General features: G+C 31.4%; 2 protein-coding genes across 2 annotated transcripts; both read right to left on the bottom strand.

The window, feature by feature from the left end:
• Positions 1-940: 940 nt before the first annotated feature.
• Positions 941-4,253, bottom strand: LOC123199728 (probable mannitol dehydrogenase). The gene is made up of 5 exons (XM_044614780.1): positions 4,153-4,253; positions 3,959-4,072; positions 1,915-2,428; positions 1,691-1,841; positions 941-1,178 (listed from the first exon to the last, which is right to left on the bottom strand). The coding sequence occupies exons 1-5, from the start codon at positions 4,248-4,250 to the stop codon at positions 970-972; spliced, it is 1,086 nt and encodes a 361-aa protein (XP_044470715.1). The 5' UTR covers positions 4,251-4,253; the 3' UTR covers positions 941-969.
• Positions 4,254-13,328: 9,075 nt separating this feature from the next.
• Positions 13,329-15,368, bottom strand: LOC123199608 (L-type lectin-domain containing receptor kinase IX.1-like). Its single transcript, XM_044614638.1, has one exon. The coding sequence runs from the start codon at positions 15,366-15,368 to the stop codon at positions 13,329-13,331; it is 2,040 nt and encodes a 679-aa protein (XP_044470573.1).
• Between the last annotated feature and the right edge of the window lie 4,148 nt (positions 15,369-19,516).

Genomic DNA, 19,516 nt, shown 5'->3' with positions numbered 1-19,516 from the left:
AAAATTCTTAAAGAGGACTTGGAGCATTCCATTGATTATGGTGAAGAGAAGGAAGAAATCATTTTGTTCTTTGGGTGGGGAGGAATATGAAGATATTTTCGGGCTATCACATGTTGTTATACATCCCCCCAAATTACTTCTTTACCCCTCTATACTAACTTATTTGATTTATTTGTGTAACATTATTTTTCTTGGGATTTATAATTCTTTTCATTCCATAGATCAGGGTTTGTAAAGTCCAATTTGCCCTTCAAAATCCAATGAGAGATCTAAATACTGAATTGAAAATTTAAATTGATATTATACCCTTGGTACATACCTACGTTGTTATCTTATCAGTTTGAGATATATTTAAATTGGAAATTACTAGAAAGTTCATCATTAATACATTTCAACCAAACTGATAGATTGAAAATAGGGAGGGTAAGGAGGTCTTGCCATGTAGAAAACCAAGTGTAGAACTATGCAATACAATATTTAGACAAAATAAAACTATATTATAACTTTACATATAAATAATGATATGTCATTATATGATTAAGTGTTATTTTATTTTTAATTTAAAATTATCTAATCACATAATAAAATATTATTATTTATATAAAAAATTATGCACATAGCATTACTATATTTTCCAAGAGTCCAGGATAATTTGATTTATTTAATTATTTGCCTTAAGAAACTAGAACAAATAGAGCTGATTTATTCAATTAAAACAATTCCCTGGCTCAAAATTCATCCACTAACTTTTTGTTATTTGTAGGAAGAAAATAAAACAATAAAATTATATATATTTATTTTAAATACATAAATAGATACATATTTAATATATATTATCATATGATTAGATGAATTTAAATTAAAGATAAAATAATCTTTAATTATATAATAATACATATAAATATATATCTATATATTTAAATTATGTAAATATAGTGTTCACAAATCACTAATTAAGGATAAAAATAATTAAGAGGTGGAAGGCTTCATTGTCTTGGCAACATCAATCACGAATCGGTATCTGACATCAGATTTCTCAAGTCGTTCCATTGCAGTGTTCACGCTCCCTATATCTATCACCTCAATGTCTGCCGTCACCTTGTGCTGTCCCGCAAAATCGATCATTTCTTGCGTCTCTTTTATGCCCCCGATCATACTACCCCCGACCAGCTTCCTCCCTGCACCACCCATCTCACGGTTAGCTTTACCCAATATTTTCGAGGGAGAAGACTATTTTCCTTTATTATGTCAAAATAATAAGTTGCTACTTTGAAAGTCCGAAAACGAAAACTTTTTTATTTTAAGGTTATGTTTAGTTAATAGTGGTAATTATATTTGATTTGTAAACAATAAAAGATACCGATTATCTTTTATTATCAATAATGATAAAACTAATAATATAAACACCTTTATTTTATTATAATTATATATTTATTTAATAATTTTTTAAAACAAAAATAAATTCATTGTCAAAATTATTTTATATTAATTATACCAAAATATTTAAATAAAATAGTAGTTTAATATTCTTTTGTAAATTATAATTCAATATAATAATAATGAGCACCTATCAATTCCCTGAATTAGCTTTAAGCTAATATTTTGTTGCTCCTAATTGGAAAACTTTTGGTTTGAGATTCTCCCAATTTCTAATTACTAAACAAGAACCACAAATTAATTGCATGCTCACCTATGACCAGAGGAAAATCTGGAATCTCTAGCTTCTCAGACGCTCCAACAAGAACAAGCTTTCCATTTGTCTTTAATAATCCAATCAATGGCAGAACAGGGTGATGGGCGGATACTGTGTCAATAATACCGTCCATTGTGCCCATTGCAGCCTACACATTCAACGTTAGAAGCGTCACAACCGTCCGCCGAGAAAACAAAAGATTTACTATGCAAAATACATACCTCCATCTCATCTGGGTTTCGGCTGACCAAAAAGGAATCGGCACCAAGACGTTCGACAGCTTCGTTCTTTTTGTTCGGAGAGGTGCTTATGACGGTGACCTTGACCCCCATTGCCTTTGCAAACTTGACAGCCACATGGCCTAGCCCACCAAGGCCAACGACGCCCACATGCATTCCAGGTTTGTCAAGTCCATAGTATCTCAGAGGACTGTAAACAGTAATTCCAGCGCAGAGGAGAGGGGCGCTAGCATCTAGAGGTAAATCATCTGGGATGTGGATGACAAAGTGCTCGTCGACAACCATAAAGTTGGAGTAGCCTCCGTATGTGATGGTTCCGTCGTAGTAAATAGAATTACAAGAGGGTAACATTTTGGGGCAGTAATTCTCGAGATTGCTGGCACAGTTGTCGCAAGAGCGGCATGATCCCACCATGTATCCGACGCCCACTTTGTCTCCAACTTTGAACTTCTCCACTTTGCTCCCAACCTCTATCACTTCACCTACTATCTCATGCCTGGAAATTAAGCCCAATTCCAGCGAGTGTCATGATCACAAAAATATTTTGTTTAATAATAAGTTTTTCTGAAGGAGTATTTATATGTGTTTTATAATATTTTATTTAGAGTATAGGCAGTTTAGTGTAGTGTGATTTGAGAGTTTTTTTACATCAAACATAAAAAAACAGTTTAAAAATTTTGAAACCAAACCAAACCAAAATGAAAAAATACAGTTTGATCCGATTTGGATTATGGTTTGGACTTATTAAAATTACTTAATAATATTAATTGAACTATAGTTTTTTAAAACATTTTACACACACACACACACACATATATATATATATATATATATATATATATATATATATATATATATATATATATATATATATATATATAGAAAATGGTAAAATAAATATGAACAAAAACATGATATACACGTAATTGCTTATTGAAAAATTATATCAAATCTAGTTATATATATGTATTTTAAAAAAAATATGACTTATGGTTTGGTTTATTTTAAAAATCGTCCAAATTGTAATACAAATTAAAAATTGTTTTTTAAAATTTATTAATCTAAACCAAATCATTTTATGAATCAAATTAAATAAAACTGTAATTTTTAAATGGTTTAGTCCAATTTTATGATTTGAATAAAATTATGTATACTTATAATTTTATTAAGTCGAATAACTATTTCCCAACAAATATTGATGAAAGGATAATTTCCCTTTCTTTAAATTTGAAAACTGATCTAACTATTCATAACCTAATTTTATTAATAAAAATCATTCAGTTCTATTGAAAATTACTAATTTATCATTTATATTGAAATTACAAAATTAACTTTTTCAGTGAAATTATGAATCGCCCATATCTCTTCTTTCTTTCTTCTTCTTCTCTTACTCTTCTTTCTTTCACATCCCAGTTTAACCGGGTGGTGACTATGTGTAAAAAATTTCAAGACCATATATTAAAAGAAGTTATTGCACAGAAAAATACTTTTATATTTTCACAAAGGAAAAATAACAAATTTTAGTGCTTTAATAAGGCTTCACATAACAGTCTTAAAAGAGATATCACTAAGACCCAATAATCTGAAAATGTCTTTTCCAGTCAAAACTTTCACAAGTTTCTTCCCACCCGGTTGATTATTGGGCTCTTGTCAAGAATTGTTTACTAATTTATTTCACACGTAATGTTATATATACTCATCTATTTTGAGTATATAAATAAGTATATACTATATAATTATATGATTTGTTTTTTTTAATTTAAAATTTAAAGCTAATTAATCATATGATGATACAAATTAAATATGTAAATAAGTCTCATAGAAATCATTTTTTCATTTCTTCCCAGTGCCTTCCTAGTTTAGTTCGGCCCTTTATTGAGAAAAAAAGGGCCCTAAGGAGACATAAAATTGCAAAACGACATAGGATTAACTTGAAATGTTTCATAATTTCACATGCACTTATATTTTTATCTTTCAATTCCATTGTTTTTGTGCTAGAATTGAGATAAATGAAAATAATGCATACCCGGGAACAAGAGGATACTTAGCGTTTTTCCATTCGTTTTTTATCATGTGAAGATCTGTGTGGCATATCCCACAATACAACACTTTGAATGTCACGTCCGTCGCTCCGGTGGCTCTGCAAATCAAAACACACATTCAACAGGAGACCAAAGTAATTTGTAACAAAATTTTAATCGAGAGAAGCGACAGAATAACCTCCTGGAGAAATTGAAGGGAGAGAGAACACCAGACGAATCCCTGGCGGCCCACCCAAAGGCCTTGTTTGGGTGCTCTTGCTCTGGTGCAGACCCCATGAATATTTTCTTCTAATCTTTCTGTGAAAGTAAATACTGAAGAAGAAAGAAATAAAAATAATGAGTGAAGGTTTATACAAGGCAAAATGAGGTATTAACTGCAGATTACACAAGGCCTTGCGCATTTGGTAAGGTAATGAATGGGGCTTACCATATAAGTTTATTTCTTTCCATTTATTAATGGATTTGATAGTTAATATTTATTAATTTTCTTGTCGTTTTCTCAATGGAGTTTTCTCATGTATATTTATTAATATGCATATCGGAGCTAATGGTCCGTGTTATAATTTGTAATCATTATTATTTTAATTAATAAATTAGGCATTCCATTATTTTATGTTGTATTTGCAATTTAGATAATTATTCTTATAATGGTTGAGTCATGATGAAAGGCCATTATTTGGCAACTAATTATGAGGACCTTATATACATATTAAATAACCATGTTTAAAATTATCTGTGATTATAATATTACTATAACTAAGGGTATGAGTAATAGTGATATAATCATTATAGTATTAAATAACATTATCAAAAGGTGGGTATATGTCTCATATGTCAAAATTTTCGTTAACGACTTAATGCAACACTAGAGTGTATGTTGTAGATTTGTTCATCAAACAAACCTACTAAGAGTATTTCATATGGATGATTATTCCAATGTTTCTGAAATATTTCCTTTTAGTAAACAGAGGTACATGTGATCCTTAGATTTGAGATCATCAAATTGTCTTGTATAAAGATCAATATGAGTTGACATCAATCCAATGTAATCTAATTAGAGGATCATCAAAAAGTGGTGATTGATTATATCGAGATAGGTATAAAGGCTAAGGTAGATCAACAGAGAATTCATCACTTTTGAGCATAGGCACTGATATCTTTGATAGAGTCTACTAATGGATGACAACAACCGATTAAACTTATGGTCACAGAAAGATTGGGTTGGTGCTCAGTCAAATACTATCTAATCATTAACAGAAGTCAGTTGATGTAAACTGATGGATCTAGAGGGAGACACTTCATTTATACCTCAACATAAAAAATATATCATATAATGAAATGATTAAATTGTATGAGTAATCATATCATTAATAGGTTAAGAAATCAAATGTTGACACTTTATTAATCAGGTAGTCATGATACTTTACTAGAGATCAATTTTAAACTATTTCTCGATAGATGTCGAGTTAAAAGTTTGACTGGGTATGATTAAAGTTAACAAAAATAAAATAATAAAACGTGAATATTCACTATGTTTTCCCCTTTATCTTTGGCTAAATAAAAGTGGAAACGGGTATATTCGATCCAAATGAGCTTGGATTTAGCTCGCTATTTAGTTTGGATAAGCCAAACTCGAGTCAAAGCATTTCAATTTGTGAAGTTTTAGCTCGACTAGAGATTAACATCAATGTTGGAGCTTGTCTCATTGACGATTCTTCTCTTTCTCCTATGTTATTTTTCATTAGTTTAAGTGATTTGAGTACGAGTTTGTCGTTCTGGATTCAAGTGAGTTTGAACTATATGTGCACATGATAAATTGAGATTGTTGTTGAGTTTATGTTGTGTTCTAAAGTAAGAATGTTGGGTTGTGTTGTTTATGAACATGATAATAATATTGTTAAGTTGTACTATGTTTGTATCTTGGACTGGTTTAGATCCTCCTCTCTTTGATTAATGTAAAAAAGGGAGAAGTTATGTCAAAAATCCAATTAAGATGCATTTGTGATATGCTTGGTAATGATAAATTGAATGAATTGATAATGCTTGGTAATGCTTGGCGATGATAAATTGACATATGCAAATGAATTGATAAATTGACAAGCAATACAACTTGGTAATTTTATTTTTGAGTGCATTACAATGATATAGAAAGAGGGAGTATAAAAACTTTAAAAGAGAGGGAGTGGTGCAAATGGATTTGACTAAAATTCAAGTGGGATTTTCATTGTTTATAAAATTGCTTTAAACTTAGTTGTTCTCATCAATAAAAAATGAAGAGATTGTTAGACCTTTAATTTGATGATAATAAAAACAAAGTTAACATTATTAATCTTGTCTAAGACAACCTAAGATTGTGACCAAATAGACAACTTATGAAAAATGTAGGTACAAAGCACACTCATGGCTATGCACCCTTGATGTACACTCATGCATAGTGTAAAATCTAATCATGCAAGCTAATGAACGAGACCGTGCGTCTCCTTATTCAAAGCTTTGGATTTTTGGGTTGCATTAGACATGTCATGTACAGTCATGCTCGATTGTCACCCACCTTGCATAGCATATATCTACCATTAACGAGGAAAGGCTTCTCGTGCACAAATCCTCGTATATTTAAAGCAAAAGTCAACATAGGTCATGGTGAAGGTTTCATGCATGCTCATGCACAGAAATATGCATGTTTATGCATAAACATAATGAAGATTCATGAGCAAACCATTTTGTGCATGATTAGTCATGCATTATCAAAGTCAAGTCAAACTCCTTCAAAGTCAAGCTTTCATGCATGTTTGTGCATTCACAACATGTATGCTTATACATTAGTCATATAAGAAGTCATGACGAGTTTCTTTGTACATGAAATAGTCGTGCATCTACACCAGAGTTAAAGCAAGGTCAATGCACACTTACACAAAGAAGTTGAATGCATGTGCATTAGTCGCATAAGAAATCATGATAAGTTTCCCTGTATGTCAAATAGTCATGTATCTAGATGTAAAGTCAATGCATGCCCTTATAAAGAGGTTTAATGTTTGTACACCAGCAAAATTTCAAGCTTACATATCCTCATTCAATGTAAACATTCACGATTTTGGATTTTTCAAAGTCGTGTTCATACAAAGTTATGTATGCATGCATGCAGTATGCATGCTTGTACAAACGTTTAATGCAAGAAAGCATTCAATCGTTGGGAGATCTGATCAAGGGTTACTTTGTTTGAAAAATGAATTTGGTGATCAAGCATACCTATACATCCATGTGTTTCAAGAGAAAAAAGATACTTTTAGATGTCAATGGCTACTACTTCAATTCCAACTCTTTCACCATTTTCAAGTTATAAAGGCTATGAAAACTCATCATTTTGAGTTAAAAGAGGTTAGAAAACTTATTGTATCAATCTATACTCTCTTTTTTCTCTAAAAAGGCTTAATCACTCTCTCACTAAGCTCAAACTCATATTCTTGAGAGAAAGTTTGCACTCAAATTTGTGTAACCATCCTTGTAAAGGCATTTTACACATAAAAACTTATTTCTTAATTCATTGTAGGTGAAATCTCAAACATCTATTGTACTTGAGTGAAATCTCAGATAAACTATTATGGAAGCTTGATCAATTCTAGTGGAACTTTAAGTCTATTGCTTAAAGAAGTAGACATAAGAGACTCGAGAAAAAGAAAACTTCAAACCACTATAAATACTAAGCATTTTCTTACCCTATCCTTTTTATTTTTTGCACCTATAATTGTTGCTATTGTATTTTTAGATTGTCCTTAATTGTTTAGAAAATTCTATTCACCCCCTCTAGATATTAAGGTGTTTTCAACACCAACTCGTTGTAAGCCAAAAGGGATGCTCTTTATGAAGACAATTTGCCAATGTAATGGTATACGTAATTGCTTTGAGCTCAAAGGGCATAACACTAAGTCTTCTCACTCCATTGTTTTTCAAATTTTTTAGTATCTACAAACATTGTTACACAATTAAATTACTAAAAATTTTTATGTAGATGTCTGAACCATAATGGGCAATTTTCTCTAGAAAATCTATATGTAAGTGATCAACCACCCTTTAAATTGTTTGAATTTTGCACGAATAAGGAAAGCCCTTGAAATAGAAAAAAAATGAAAGACAAAATCTTGACCTTTGATTCAACGAGAGAGGTCAATGTTACTTACCAAATTAAACATGGATTTTCTAGAGAGATAGAAAAAGTAGTGAATCTAACTTTGAGAAAATTAGATAGGCAAGCGAAAGACTTTTAGATCACCAAAGTTCGATGGCATCTTCATTATCATCCACATATTGTCATCTTCGTCACACTTCATCATAGACAATTTGAAGGAGTCTACATCATTGTCTTTCTCAAGATTTAGATGAAGACTAGGATGTTGTCTTTGAAGGAACCACTCAAAAGGGTAGATAAATTGAGGAGTGAAAAACATAGAAAGGTAGATAAACTAAAGGAAGATGTTGTCATTATTGTTGTCATCTAGTTTGATTGTTTGAACTTTTTTTGCACACCCTTAGTTTTGAAAGTTTATGAGTGAACTGAAACAATATTTCAAAAATAAGTTAAAATTATTTATATTTATATTTTTAGGGAAAAAGACAATTTCCTATCAAAGTTTTAGTTGAAACTCAAAATCACACTCATGACAGATGAAAAATCCAAATATCTACCTATAAGCTAACTGTCGTCTAAATTTTCAGTTAGAAATAGGAGTAAAATCATCATTGTACCCGTAAATCCTAAAACCAAAAAACTTTATATCATTTCCCTCCCTTAGTTTAGAAAATTTACATTTAACCTCCATGATTAAACTTTGAAAAATTCACTTTTTTTCCCCTTTCTAGGTTTCATCTTCGGTGTCTTAGGGAAACGACCGACGATTGAAAAGAAACGAAGGTCAAAGACGACCCTTCGTCGTCTAGATTTGGATTATGAAACATCTTCCAAATTGATAAAAAGAGATGAAAGATGATGTTTCATTGTGTCGCTCAAACACGATGATGAAAGACGACAAAACATCGGTTGGATGACACAATCATCATCTTTCATCGTCACGTCTAGATGACGCAATGAGGGATAACAAAACGTCTCTTTTTGTCGATCTAGACAATGTTTTGTTGTCTAGAGTGTCGTCCAGATTGAGATAATGAAAGGTCATTCTTCGTCATCCTTCGTCATCCTTCGTCATCGAAACTAAAAGATAGGTGGAAAGCGTCGACTGTCAATCGGAATGATGATGGCTAATAGGGCTGGATTTGAACCGAATCCATTCAAGCTCAAGCTTGAGCTCGAGTTCGGCTCAAATGAACCTGAAACAAGCCAGCCCTATATAAGCTTGCTCGAGCTCGAGCTCGAGCTACTCATCAAATTTGTGATTAAAATTTTTGATGCAAAACAACGTTATTTTGATCAATATGCATTAAAATAATGTCATTTTAATAACGAGCTAGTTAAAAGCTTGAGTTTGAAACGATTCAAGCCAAGTTCGAGTTTACTTTCATGAGCTCGACGAGCTCAAGCTCGAACTCCAGCTCAACTATGCAAAACTGAGCTGAGCTCGAGCTCAGCTTGACTCAACTCAAATCTAGCCTTGATGGCCATAGAAGGAAATAAACCTTAGGGGTAAAATTTAAACTTTTCAAACTTTGAGAATGAGTTGAAGTGTTAGTTTTTAAAATCTAGGGGAAAATGGTATACATTTTTAAGTTTTATGGCTTATAGGTAAAATAACGATTTTATCATTGCTTCTTACTGAAAATTTGGACGGTATTTAGTCTATAGGTAGGTGTTTGAGTTTTTCATCTATCGTAGGTATGATTTAAAATTAGGCTAAAATTTAGGTAGAAAATATTCAGTTTTCCATATTTTTGTTGGAAAGGTAAGAAACTCAATTTGTAGAAATTTTTCTATCTGATTTTCCCCTTTTAAAATAACTATCATTTGGGGTAAATCATAGTTTTTGAAAATATTAAAGGTATTAATAAAAATTTTTAAGAGATTTTTTAAAATTTTTAAAAAGTTTAGGGGTTTGTAAAAATTTAAATTTAGCTTAATAGTTAAAAAAATAATAGTTACACCCTAAAATTGAACAAAACGCAAGATTTTTAGTTTGATAGGTTATTGATATTGTTAAAGTCTAAATGATAAATTTTTAAATTAATAAGGATATATTAGTTATTTGATAGTTATATTGAGTTTTAATAACTGTTTTGTATTTTCAGTAAATAGTAAAACAGTCATTTTCGAGGAAATAAAAAGGTGTTCAATGATAGAAATTGGTGAGAGTGAAAATTTGGTTTTTTAAAAGGCCAAAGGACTATTGCCCACCTAAAGTATGCTGATTTCTCAAATTTCCTCCTGCTAACTTTGAAAATTTTATTTATTCACCTATTGACGATTAAATTTAATGGTTTTAAAGACAAAATTATTATTTTATCTAAAGTATTAAAAATAAAGTTAAATTTGATTTTATTTTTCTTTCTTAAACCCTAAAAACTAACAATTTTCTCCAACCCTAGTTTTCAAAAACAACATTTTTCCCCTTATGGTTTCCAAACTTTCAAATCCAATTTTTTTTACGACGGTCGACGATCTCCAAGCACCTACTTTTCCTCTCCGATGCCTCCTCCTTTTGGTTGTGCATATTCAGACGCCATGTGATGTCGTCGTTGACAAAGATGTCATCTTCGTCTCTGAATGAAGACGATTCGTCTTCGTCAGAGACAAAGACAGTTTGCCTTCGTCTCAATGAAGACGAGAGATGTGTTATCTTCGTCTCGATAAAGACGAGAGATGCGTTGTCTTTGTCCCAATGAAGACGCCTCGTTTTTGTCAATGATGATGCCACATGGTTTCTGAATATGCACAACTAGAAAGAGGAGGCATTTGAGAAGATGAGTAGGTGCTTGGAGATCGTCAGTCATCGCTGAAAAAATTGGATTTGAAAGTTTGAAAATCCTAGGGAAAAAATACAGTTTTTGAAAACTTAGGTTGGAGGGGGAATTGGTAATTTTTAGGGTTTAAGGGAGAAAATGATATGACTAACTGACTTAGTTAATTTTAATTGCCTATGAGTAGATAAATGAGATTTTTAAAATTAACAGGTGAAAACTTATAAAATCAACATACTTTAGGGGGGAATAAGTCCTTTGGCCTTTTTAAAACTTAAAGCATGAGAATTTGCCATTTTCTGAAACCTTGGGTGGAAAATAGTCATTTGGCCTTTTAAAAGTTATAAAAAAAATTATATTTTTGAAATAAGTCCGATGAAATTGGAGCCTGGTCAATGTTGCATTAAGTTAGGGCTTGCTGGGATGCCGAAACGTTTATATAATTTCGAATAAAAACAATTTCATATAGACATTCATGGAACATTTCATCTGAAGACTAAGACTAGAGTATCTTTAAATTGTTTTCCTTTACCTTAATGTTAACATTGAGTGTTCGGTAAGAGGGAAAATAAAAAGAAATTAAACAAAAAAAATAATTTGAGTGATAAAAGAAGAAGTTTTATATATAAAAAGTAAGAGTTCAAATTTTCTTTAGTGATATATCAAGATCAAACCTTTAACTTATTTAATTTGATCTCAACAGTGGTAATCCAACTCAGATAGAGTTTTTTATTATAAAAAAAAATTGAGATAAAATTTTGAAAACTTTTAAATAAAATAATGTATTATCATTTAATTAATTGTTATGTTATCTTTAATTTAAAATTATTCAATTATATAATAATATATCATTTATATATATAATTATATACTAACAAATATGCGCATATAATTTTACTATTATTTTTTAATTGTTTAACTCCATCAGAGTCCTTTGGGCCTAAGCCCATTTCTGGCGCAGTTTAATGTCGGAAAATCGTTATATAAAATCTTCAAGAGTTGAAATCAACAAAATTAAAATAAATTATGGTAATCTAAAGTAAAACCTGTTTTAACTTTTAAGATTAACAATCCAAACAAAAATATTCCTGAATTCTTTACTACAATTAATAGTTCAAATATTATTTAATGTTTTGTAATTAAGTTGAGATTGAAGATAGATTAGAGACGTCGAAGGGTCAGTTTAACTTGAAATATGGTTAAAATCTCTTTTGTTTTTTGGCACAATTCAATATTATAACGGTGTGTTAAGCCTTTGTCACCGTAGGCAACAAAAAAATTTCAAATAATTTTAAATTATTGCAGAATTATAGAAGCCATCCTGCAAACCCTAGCTTGGCCAACTTTAATTTTTTTTATTTATTTTATATAAACCCCCCTCTCTAACCACACATCCAAACCTAATTTCTCAGTCTCTTTCTACATTTCTTCTTTCAATTTCTCTCAATATTCTTGTCATTTGATATTTCAATTTCAATCTCAATCTAAATCTCTCTCTACATTTTTTTTAATTTAATTTCTACATTTATTTATTTTATTTTTTAGTTAAAAACAATTTTTTTTAAAAATAATTATTAAACTTTATTAATTTAAATTTCTTTATAAATTACATTGCAAGTTGATCACACATGAGTTACTTGATTCTTCTTATTGACAGAGTGTATGAGCAACAGTTATCTCAACTCAAACATCAGGTAAGTAAAAAAGATATAGTTTAAGAAAACAAGTCTATTGTAACGTCACTGATAAGATAAAAAATTTTCTTTAATTAGATGTGACAATTAATAATAGAAAATGACTTTACATTATTCAAAAATATAAACAAAATGTGATTTGAAATATTAACCTATAATTTACGATTCTTAATTGTATTAATTTAAAAGAAAATTTAAATGAGTAAAGTTTAATAATTATTTTTTTATATATAATTAATAATTTGATACGAGACAACCCATATATATGGGCCGTGCCATGAGTTTATATGTTTTTGTCGGCCGGCGCCTTTTGTATTGGGCCTTGGCCCGGATTCATTCTCTTTATGCAAACAATTTACGTGAACTTTGTTATTACTGACAACCATCACAAATTAATTTCTCAAACTGCGACTGATTAAGCTTGTAGAAAAAATTGATTTGTATCATAACACAGCAGAACTAAAATTACAGCAAACTCACAATAATCTTTCAGCAATCACAAGAAAAATTGTAGCTTCAAGTTAAAATAGTTTCTGCTGATTAAGTTATAAATAATATTATATGTACATATTTTTTTGTATACATTTTAGATGCATAAATAATATATCATCATGTAATTAAGTGTTATTTTATTTTTAATTTAAAATTATATAATCACATTATTTATGTACTTAAATTATGCACAAAAAAGTGCACCAATAATTTTATTGCTAAAGTATATGCAGCAAGTTTATTGTAATACATGAAAGAAATGCAAATGTTAATCAACTTTTCGGGAATTGAAAAGAGCCGTTGTTGAGCCTACTGATGTCAATGAACATGTTGAGTTACTGTTAAGTGATGACTGTGTGACGCCGGAGGTTGTGTAGGTGAACTTAGACATATCCATGGGAGGTGCATAATACGTAGGCACTGGCAACTTCGAGGGAAGGCTCGGCAATGGAGCCTCAAAGTTTAAAGCATTTATCACTTGTCTTATAGATGGACGAAGAGTGTAATCAGGATGGCAGCACCAAAGCCCAATTATCATCAAACACTCCATTTGCCTCTCATCGAAATCTCTCATTAATCTCTTGTCCGCAGCTTCATGAAGTTGCCCTTTTCCGTAGAGGCCCCATACCCACTCCACTAGCCTTACTTTACTCGGTTCTTCCCTAGATTCAACTGGCCTTCTTCCACATGTGATTTCGAGGGCGACAACTCCGAAACTATAAACATCAGACTCTTTACTCGCTTTGCCGGTTGTAACACATTCCGGAGCAAGGTAACCCATAGTCCCAGCTAAAACAGTAGTTTGCGAGGTTGAATCATGGTCGACAAGTCTTGCGAGGCCGAAATCGCCTAACTTGGCGTTGAAATTTGAATCCAACATGACATTGCTAGATTTGATATCTCTGTGGACAACGCATTGTTCCCACTCTTCGTGGAGATACAATAAAGCCGAAGCCAAACCAAGCGCTATTTTGTAACGTATAGCCCAAGAAAGCGTGGCTTTTCCTCCGAAGAGGTGAGCATCAAGGCTTCCGTTTGGCATGAATTCATAGACAAGAAGGAGCTCTCCTTGTTGGTGACACCAACCATACAGTTGAACCAAATTTCTATGTCTTAAACGACTAATGATCCTCACTTCCGAAACATATTCCTTTTTCCCTTGTTTTGATCTTCTTGACACCCTCTTGACAGCCACTTCTGTTTTTTGATCGCTCAGTAAACCCTTATAAACACCGCCAAATCCTCCCTCCCCCAGCTTGCCTTCCTCCGCAAAGCTGTTTGTGGCCTTGTTTAGTTCACGGTAAGCGAACCTCTTAGGTCCAGTGCCCTTTTCGAATTCATCGTCCATAGCTTCATCAATGGCCTCATCTTCCTTATTCACACCGCCCCTCTTTTTCCACCTAATAAACCAAATCACACCCAATCCGCATATTAAAGCTCCAGTGCCCACGGTTAAACCAACTATTAACCCAACATTGGTTTTTCCTTTATTCTCATCCAAGGTTGACGTAAAATTCCAAGAAATAATGTTATGTATTTCAACAACCTCACTTGTAGATGCAGAGAAACCTACCTTAACCCGTTCGGGGAGAAATTTTCTCAAATCAACAATATACCAAAGACTGGAGTTTCCACTGAAGACAGGATTATCTGCATAAGTTAGAAAGACACTTAAATTCTGTGTACTAGAGTTGTAACTTACCCAGGCATTAGCCCTTCTTCCATCCTTAATGCTGCTTTTCCAGTTGACAGTCGCTACTGAGATAATGGAATTAACATTAATTCCTACATGATCAGAGCTTGGATCCCAAGAATTCTGGAAGCTATCAAACTCGACCGCAACAATTTGCTTAGAAGTGTTGAGTTTCGCGGTTTCAGGACTAAACAGTGCCAAATATCCACCAGTTGAGTTGTCAGGAATTGTTGAATCAAATGGAGCAAAGAAGAAAGTTATCCCGTCGCCATTGTTAGAAGTATTAACTGCCTTAATAATAAAGGAAAAGTGAGTTGTGAAGTCTGTGAGTTTTCGAGTCTTGGGATCCCAAATAATCACAGGTTGGCTATATGTGGCACGGCCAAGGCTTCTTGTGAGATTGATGTCAGCTTGGTTCTTGGTCAGTTGGAGAACATCATTTGATGGGAATGCATCTCCTTCAAATACTATATTGGGGGTGTTCGCTGGAAAACTGGAATAGCTGAAAGAAACTGAACTTGCAAATGGGAGCACCCACAAGATTAACAAAACCAGAAAGTTAAAAAACACAGACGAACAGTTCTCTTTAGATGGAATTTGGCAGGAGAACGCCATGGCCAAAGGGCATATAGATAGAGAGACAGAAAAGAAAATGAACTTAAATCGGATGGAGGGCCAAAAGAAGTAGTTCAACAATATCATCGCCCTAATCGATCTTTGCTTGTTTTTATAAAATATCAACCTGGTCAAGTTTAACTGTTCTTGATTGTTAATAAAATATTGCACGCTTTTATTAAAATAATATGACCGTCGTCCCTAATCCTGCAGAAGACTCATCTGTTGGATCTATCCTGAGACTTGATAAGGTGCAAGCGAAACTCAAACGCCGAATGCAAGTTTAGGAGGAAGTATTCATTGATAGTTGAAGTGGAAAAAAAAAATATATATATATATATATATACATACATATATACATACATTTATATATATATATATAAAAGAAAATATAGGTTAAAATGATATTTTAAAATTAAATTTTTATTTAGACAATTTTACTTAAATGATGAAATTGATTCGATTTCAAAAAGATATTTAATTCAAATAGGATTTAAAGAAAAAAAGGTTTACACAGAGACAGGCGTTAGGGATTATGGCAGCATAATTGACAAATTTAGAAGCAGTCCACCAATCAGAAAATCGGTTAATGGTAAGTCGGCACAGTAGAGAAACGCATTATAGTTGTTACTCAATCAATTAGGAAATTTTTGGGTTTTATTATTCACGGCTTCGATACGTCCATGACAAAGGATGAAATTATATTACGTAAACGGAAAGTCGTGGAGACAAATATATTGTTTAATTTTTAAAAGAGTAGCGAAACCGCAACGATTAAGTCCGCCGGTTGCCGTCTTGTTTTGAATTGGTTAAGTATTCTTCGTTGCTTCTCAAGGAATGACGTGTAAATCGTCGGCTTTCCTTGAACAATTTATTAATGGTAAACTTTTGGTTTTCGTCTAATTTCAAGAGGTTTACATGTAATGCGATGAGCGATTGGAATCATTGTCGTAGCTATTGACTTTGCTATCAATGACGTTATAAAATGAAACATATATTTTCTTTATATATATATATATATATATATATATATATATATACACACAAAGGCCAAAAGACTATATTTCACCTAAATTTTAATACATTCTCAAAGTCATATTAACGAAATTTGAAAAACTCAAAGTTTTATCCATGAGCCAACTGTCGTTATAATTTTCTGTTAAATACAGGAATAAAATTTTTATTTTATAAATAATATTAAAAAATACAAAATTAAGTATGTTTTTCCTTCAAAGTTTCAAAAGTTAACAATTTCATCCTCCCTAAAGTTTTTTAACTTTCAAAAGTAACATTTTCCTTCATCCCAAAACCTAAGGTTTATTTTTCAAACATTCTCAGACCATTGGTAACAATTCTTCAACCCACCATCTCTAGCCATCAGATCTTCACTTTTTGACACAAGAAGACACGACAAAGACGTATTTTTATCGATTCCAGAAGAATCGAAGAAGATGCGTCTCCGTCATATCTTCTAGAAGTGTTGGAGAGATAAAAGGTGGCTAGAGATTCGTGAGTTAAAGTATCATCTTTGGTGATCGCAGAGTGTCTGAAAAATAAATCCTAGGTTTTGGGGGGAGGGGGAAATGTTACTTTTGAAAGTTAGAAAACTTTAGGAAGGGGTGAAGTTGTTAGTTTTAAAATTTTAAGGGGAAAACATAAAAATTTATATTTTTTAATATTATTAGTAAAATAGTGATTTTATCTCTATCTCTTCTAACAGTAGTTAACTCATAGATGAGATTTTGAGTTTTTCAAATCTTATGAGTGTGACTTTAAAAACGTATCAAAACTTGGGTGGAAATATATATATATATATATATATATATATATATATATATATTTGGATTCATGATATTGAATTAAAATAATGTTTTACAATCCTGATCCAGTTATATATAATCATAATTTTGACAAATTTATATTAGAATATCTTAACTAGGGAATTATATAAATGTTATTTAAGATAATTATTTTAAAGTAAAAAAAAAAAAATTAAAATAATTACTAAAATATGATACAACAAGGGGGTACCTTTTTTGTGTTCTAATAATCTTGAAAGATCTTCGAGGTTCGAACAGAGTGTTTATGGTTCAATTTTTGGAGCTATAATCTTTTGATTTTGTGGTCATTATCTCGCGCATGTCATTCATGGGGAATTCTTTTAGAGGAACTACCTTTCATCTTCAATTTTAGTGTTTGGGTTTTCTGAGTTCATGCTAGGTTTAACCTTATGCATCACATATTCATTGAAGTAATGTCTTTACCCGTAATAATCATTTATGTTTTATCACCACAGAAACGAAAAGAAAACTCTGCGTCACCATTTCTAGTGAAAAAAAAATTCTTAGGCTTTGCATCAAGCTTACTTTTACGAGTAGAATCATTGTAAATATAGACCAAATAACCAAACACTTTTAAGGAATAATTTATCTTCGTCTGCTTTAAACTTTTTGCATTAAGATCTTGTTGTTAGAATAGTGTTTTACAATCAATCGTCATCAATATAAATTTGTGATCACTATTATTTTAGATAATAAAATCTATACCATTCCATTATCTTCGTTATGTATGCGATTGGGTAATTGTCCTTTAAATGGTTAAACCATCATAAGAGGGTCAATATATAATAACTAATCATAAGAATTCTAAGAGCATATTAGGTAGTTATTCTTAAATAGTTATTAGTTTTAATATTATTATGACAATAAACATGAGTAATAGTGATATAACTATAATAGTATTGAACAACCTCATCGAAAAATAGTGACAGATATCATATTTCATAGTTGTCTATTGACAGTTTGATTCAAATATGGATGCATATTGATGGGTGTCGAATCCACCAAAAATAAAATTTTCTACTCTCTCAATGAAAACTTGTAGATAGGGCAAGTAGAGTCGTATCCACAGAGATTGGGTTATTTATCTGAAATATAATAAAATAAAGCAAGAGGGATTTTGTTGTTTCGAATCGTACGGATAAACAAAAATAAGTTAATTCAGAATTAAATAATCAAAGTAATCAAAAAACTAGGTTGAAACAATAAAAAGGCGAGTTCTAGCCAAGTAATTCAGGTATGGTTCAATTCAATTGATCATCGATAAAAAGATTAATTTTTCCTTTTAAATAAATCGGTTATGAAACATCGAGACGCTCGTTGTTCTGCTTTTCCTTAGGTGTTGGTAATTAAGAAACGTTCTTTAATTACTTCTCTTGTTTTTCAATCAGTTCTAGATACGATCTTAGAATTTAAATTGAAAACAGAATTAAGAATTAGAAAAGCCACCGATTCTAATCAACAAAACACAGACGCTGTTTTTGTTTAAATTAGATTAACCTATTCCACTAATATATAATAATCATTCTACTTCACCAAGCATACTAGCCAGCCACTTATGATTAGATCATCAAACAATTACGGATTCAACAATTTAATCTAGCAAAGTTGTTTTTAATCCAAAATAAATAAGATGTGTCCTATTTAATTGAACAAGACAACAATAAATAAAATTAGGAATAAATTAAATATTTAAAAGAAAAGAACGGGTAAAGAAGATCTCACAATCATCGTAGAACCATGATCCTGATTACTCGACTAAAGAAAAGAGTTAGCCACTCATGTTTATGTTCATGGCTTCACAGAAAATTAAAATAAAAATCCTATCCTAATTGAAAAAGAACCAGCGAAGAGTTGCGGCTGTCTTTCTTTCTGAAAGAAAAGGATGCTAAAAACTAGAAAAACCCTAAAACAGAAAGCAATTGTCCTTTTTATAGTGCCAAGTCTGCTTCAGTCATTAAGAGATATTTTTGTGCCAAATATCATCCAAAGGACTTGAACTTCCTCCAATTGTTAATTAAATCTTCAACTGTGAATTTCTCAATAAATAGCGCGATTCTCTCCTTTCCACAATCAGCCATCTCCTATGTATTTTGCCGTCATTCTATCTTGATACGTGACAACTCTAAATTCCTTTTATTTTGCATCTTTTCTCAGAATAATGTAATTAATGCCCAATTTCCTAAAACAAACAATTAATCAAATAATTAACGAATTAAATATCACAAATCAAGGAAATTAAATGCTGAAAAATATGGAATTTCACACACTAACACATATTATAGATATTTCTACCAAACAATCCGTCAA

The sequence above is a fragment of the Mangifera indica genome, chromosome 16 (genome assembly GCF_011075055.1).
Source record: "Mangifera indica cultivar Alphonso chromosome 16, CATAS_Mindica_2.1, whole genome shotgun sequence".
Classification (NCBI taxonomy): domain Eukaryota; kingdom Viridiplantae; phylum Streptophyta; class Magnoliopsida; order Sapindales; family Anacardiaceae; genus Mangifera; species Mangifera indica.
This window is presented reverse-complemented; position numbering and strand designations above follow the sequence as displayed.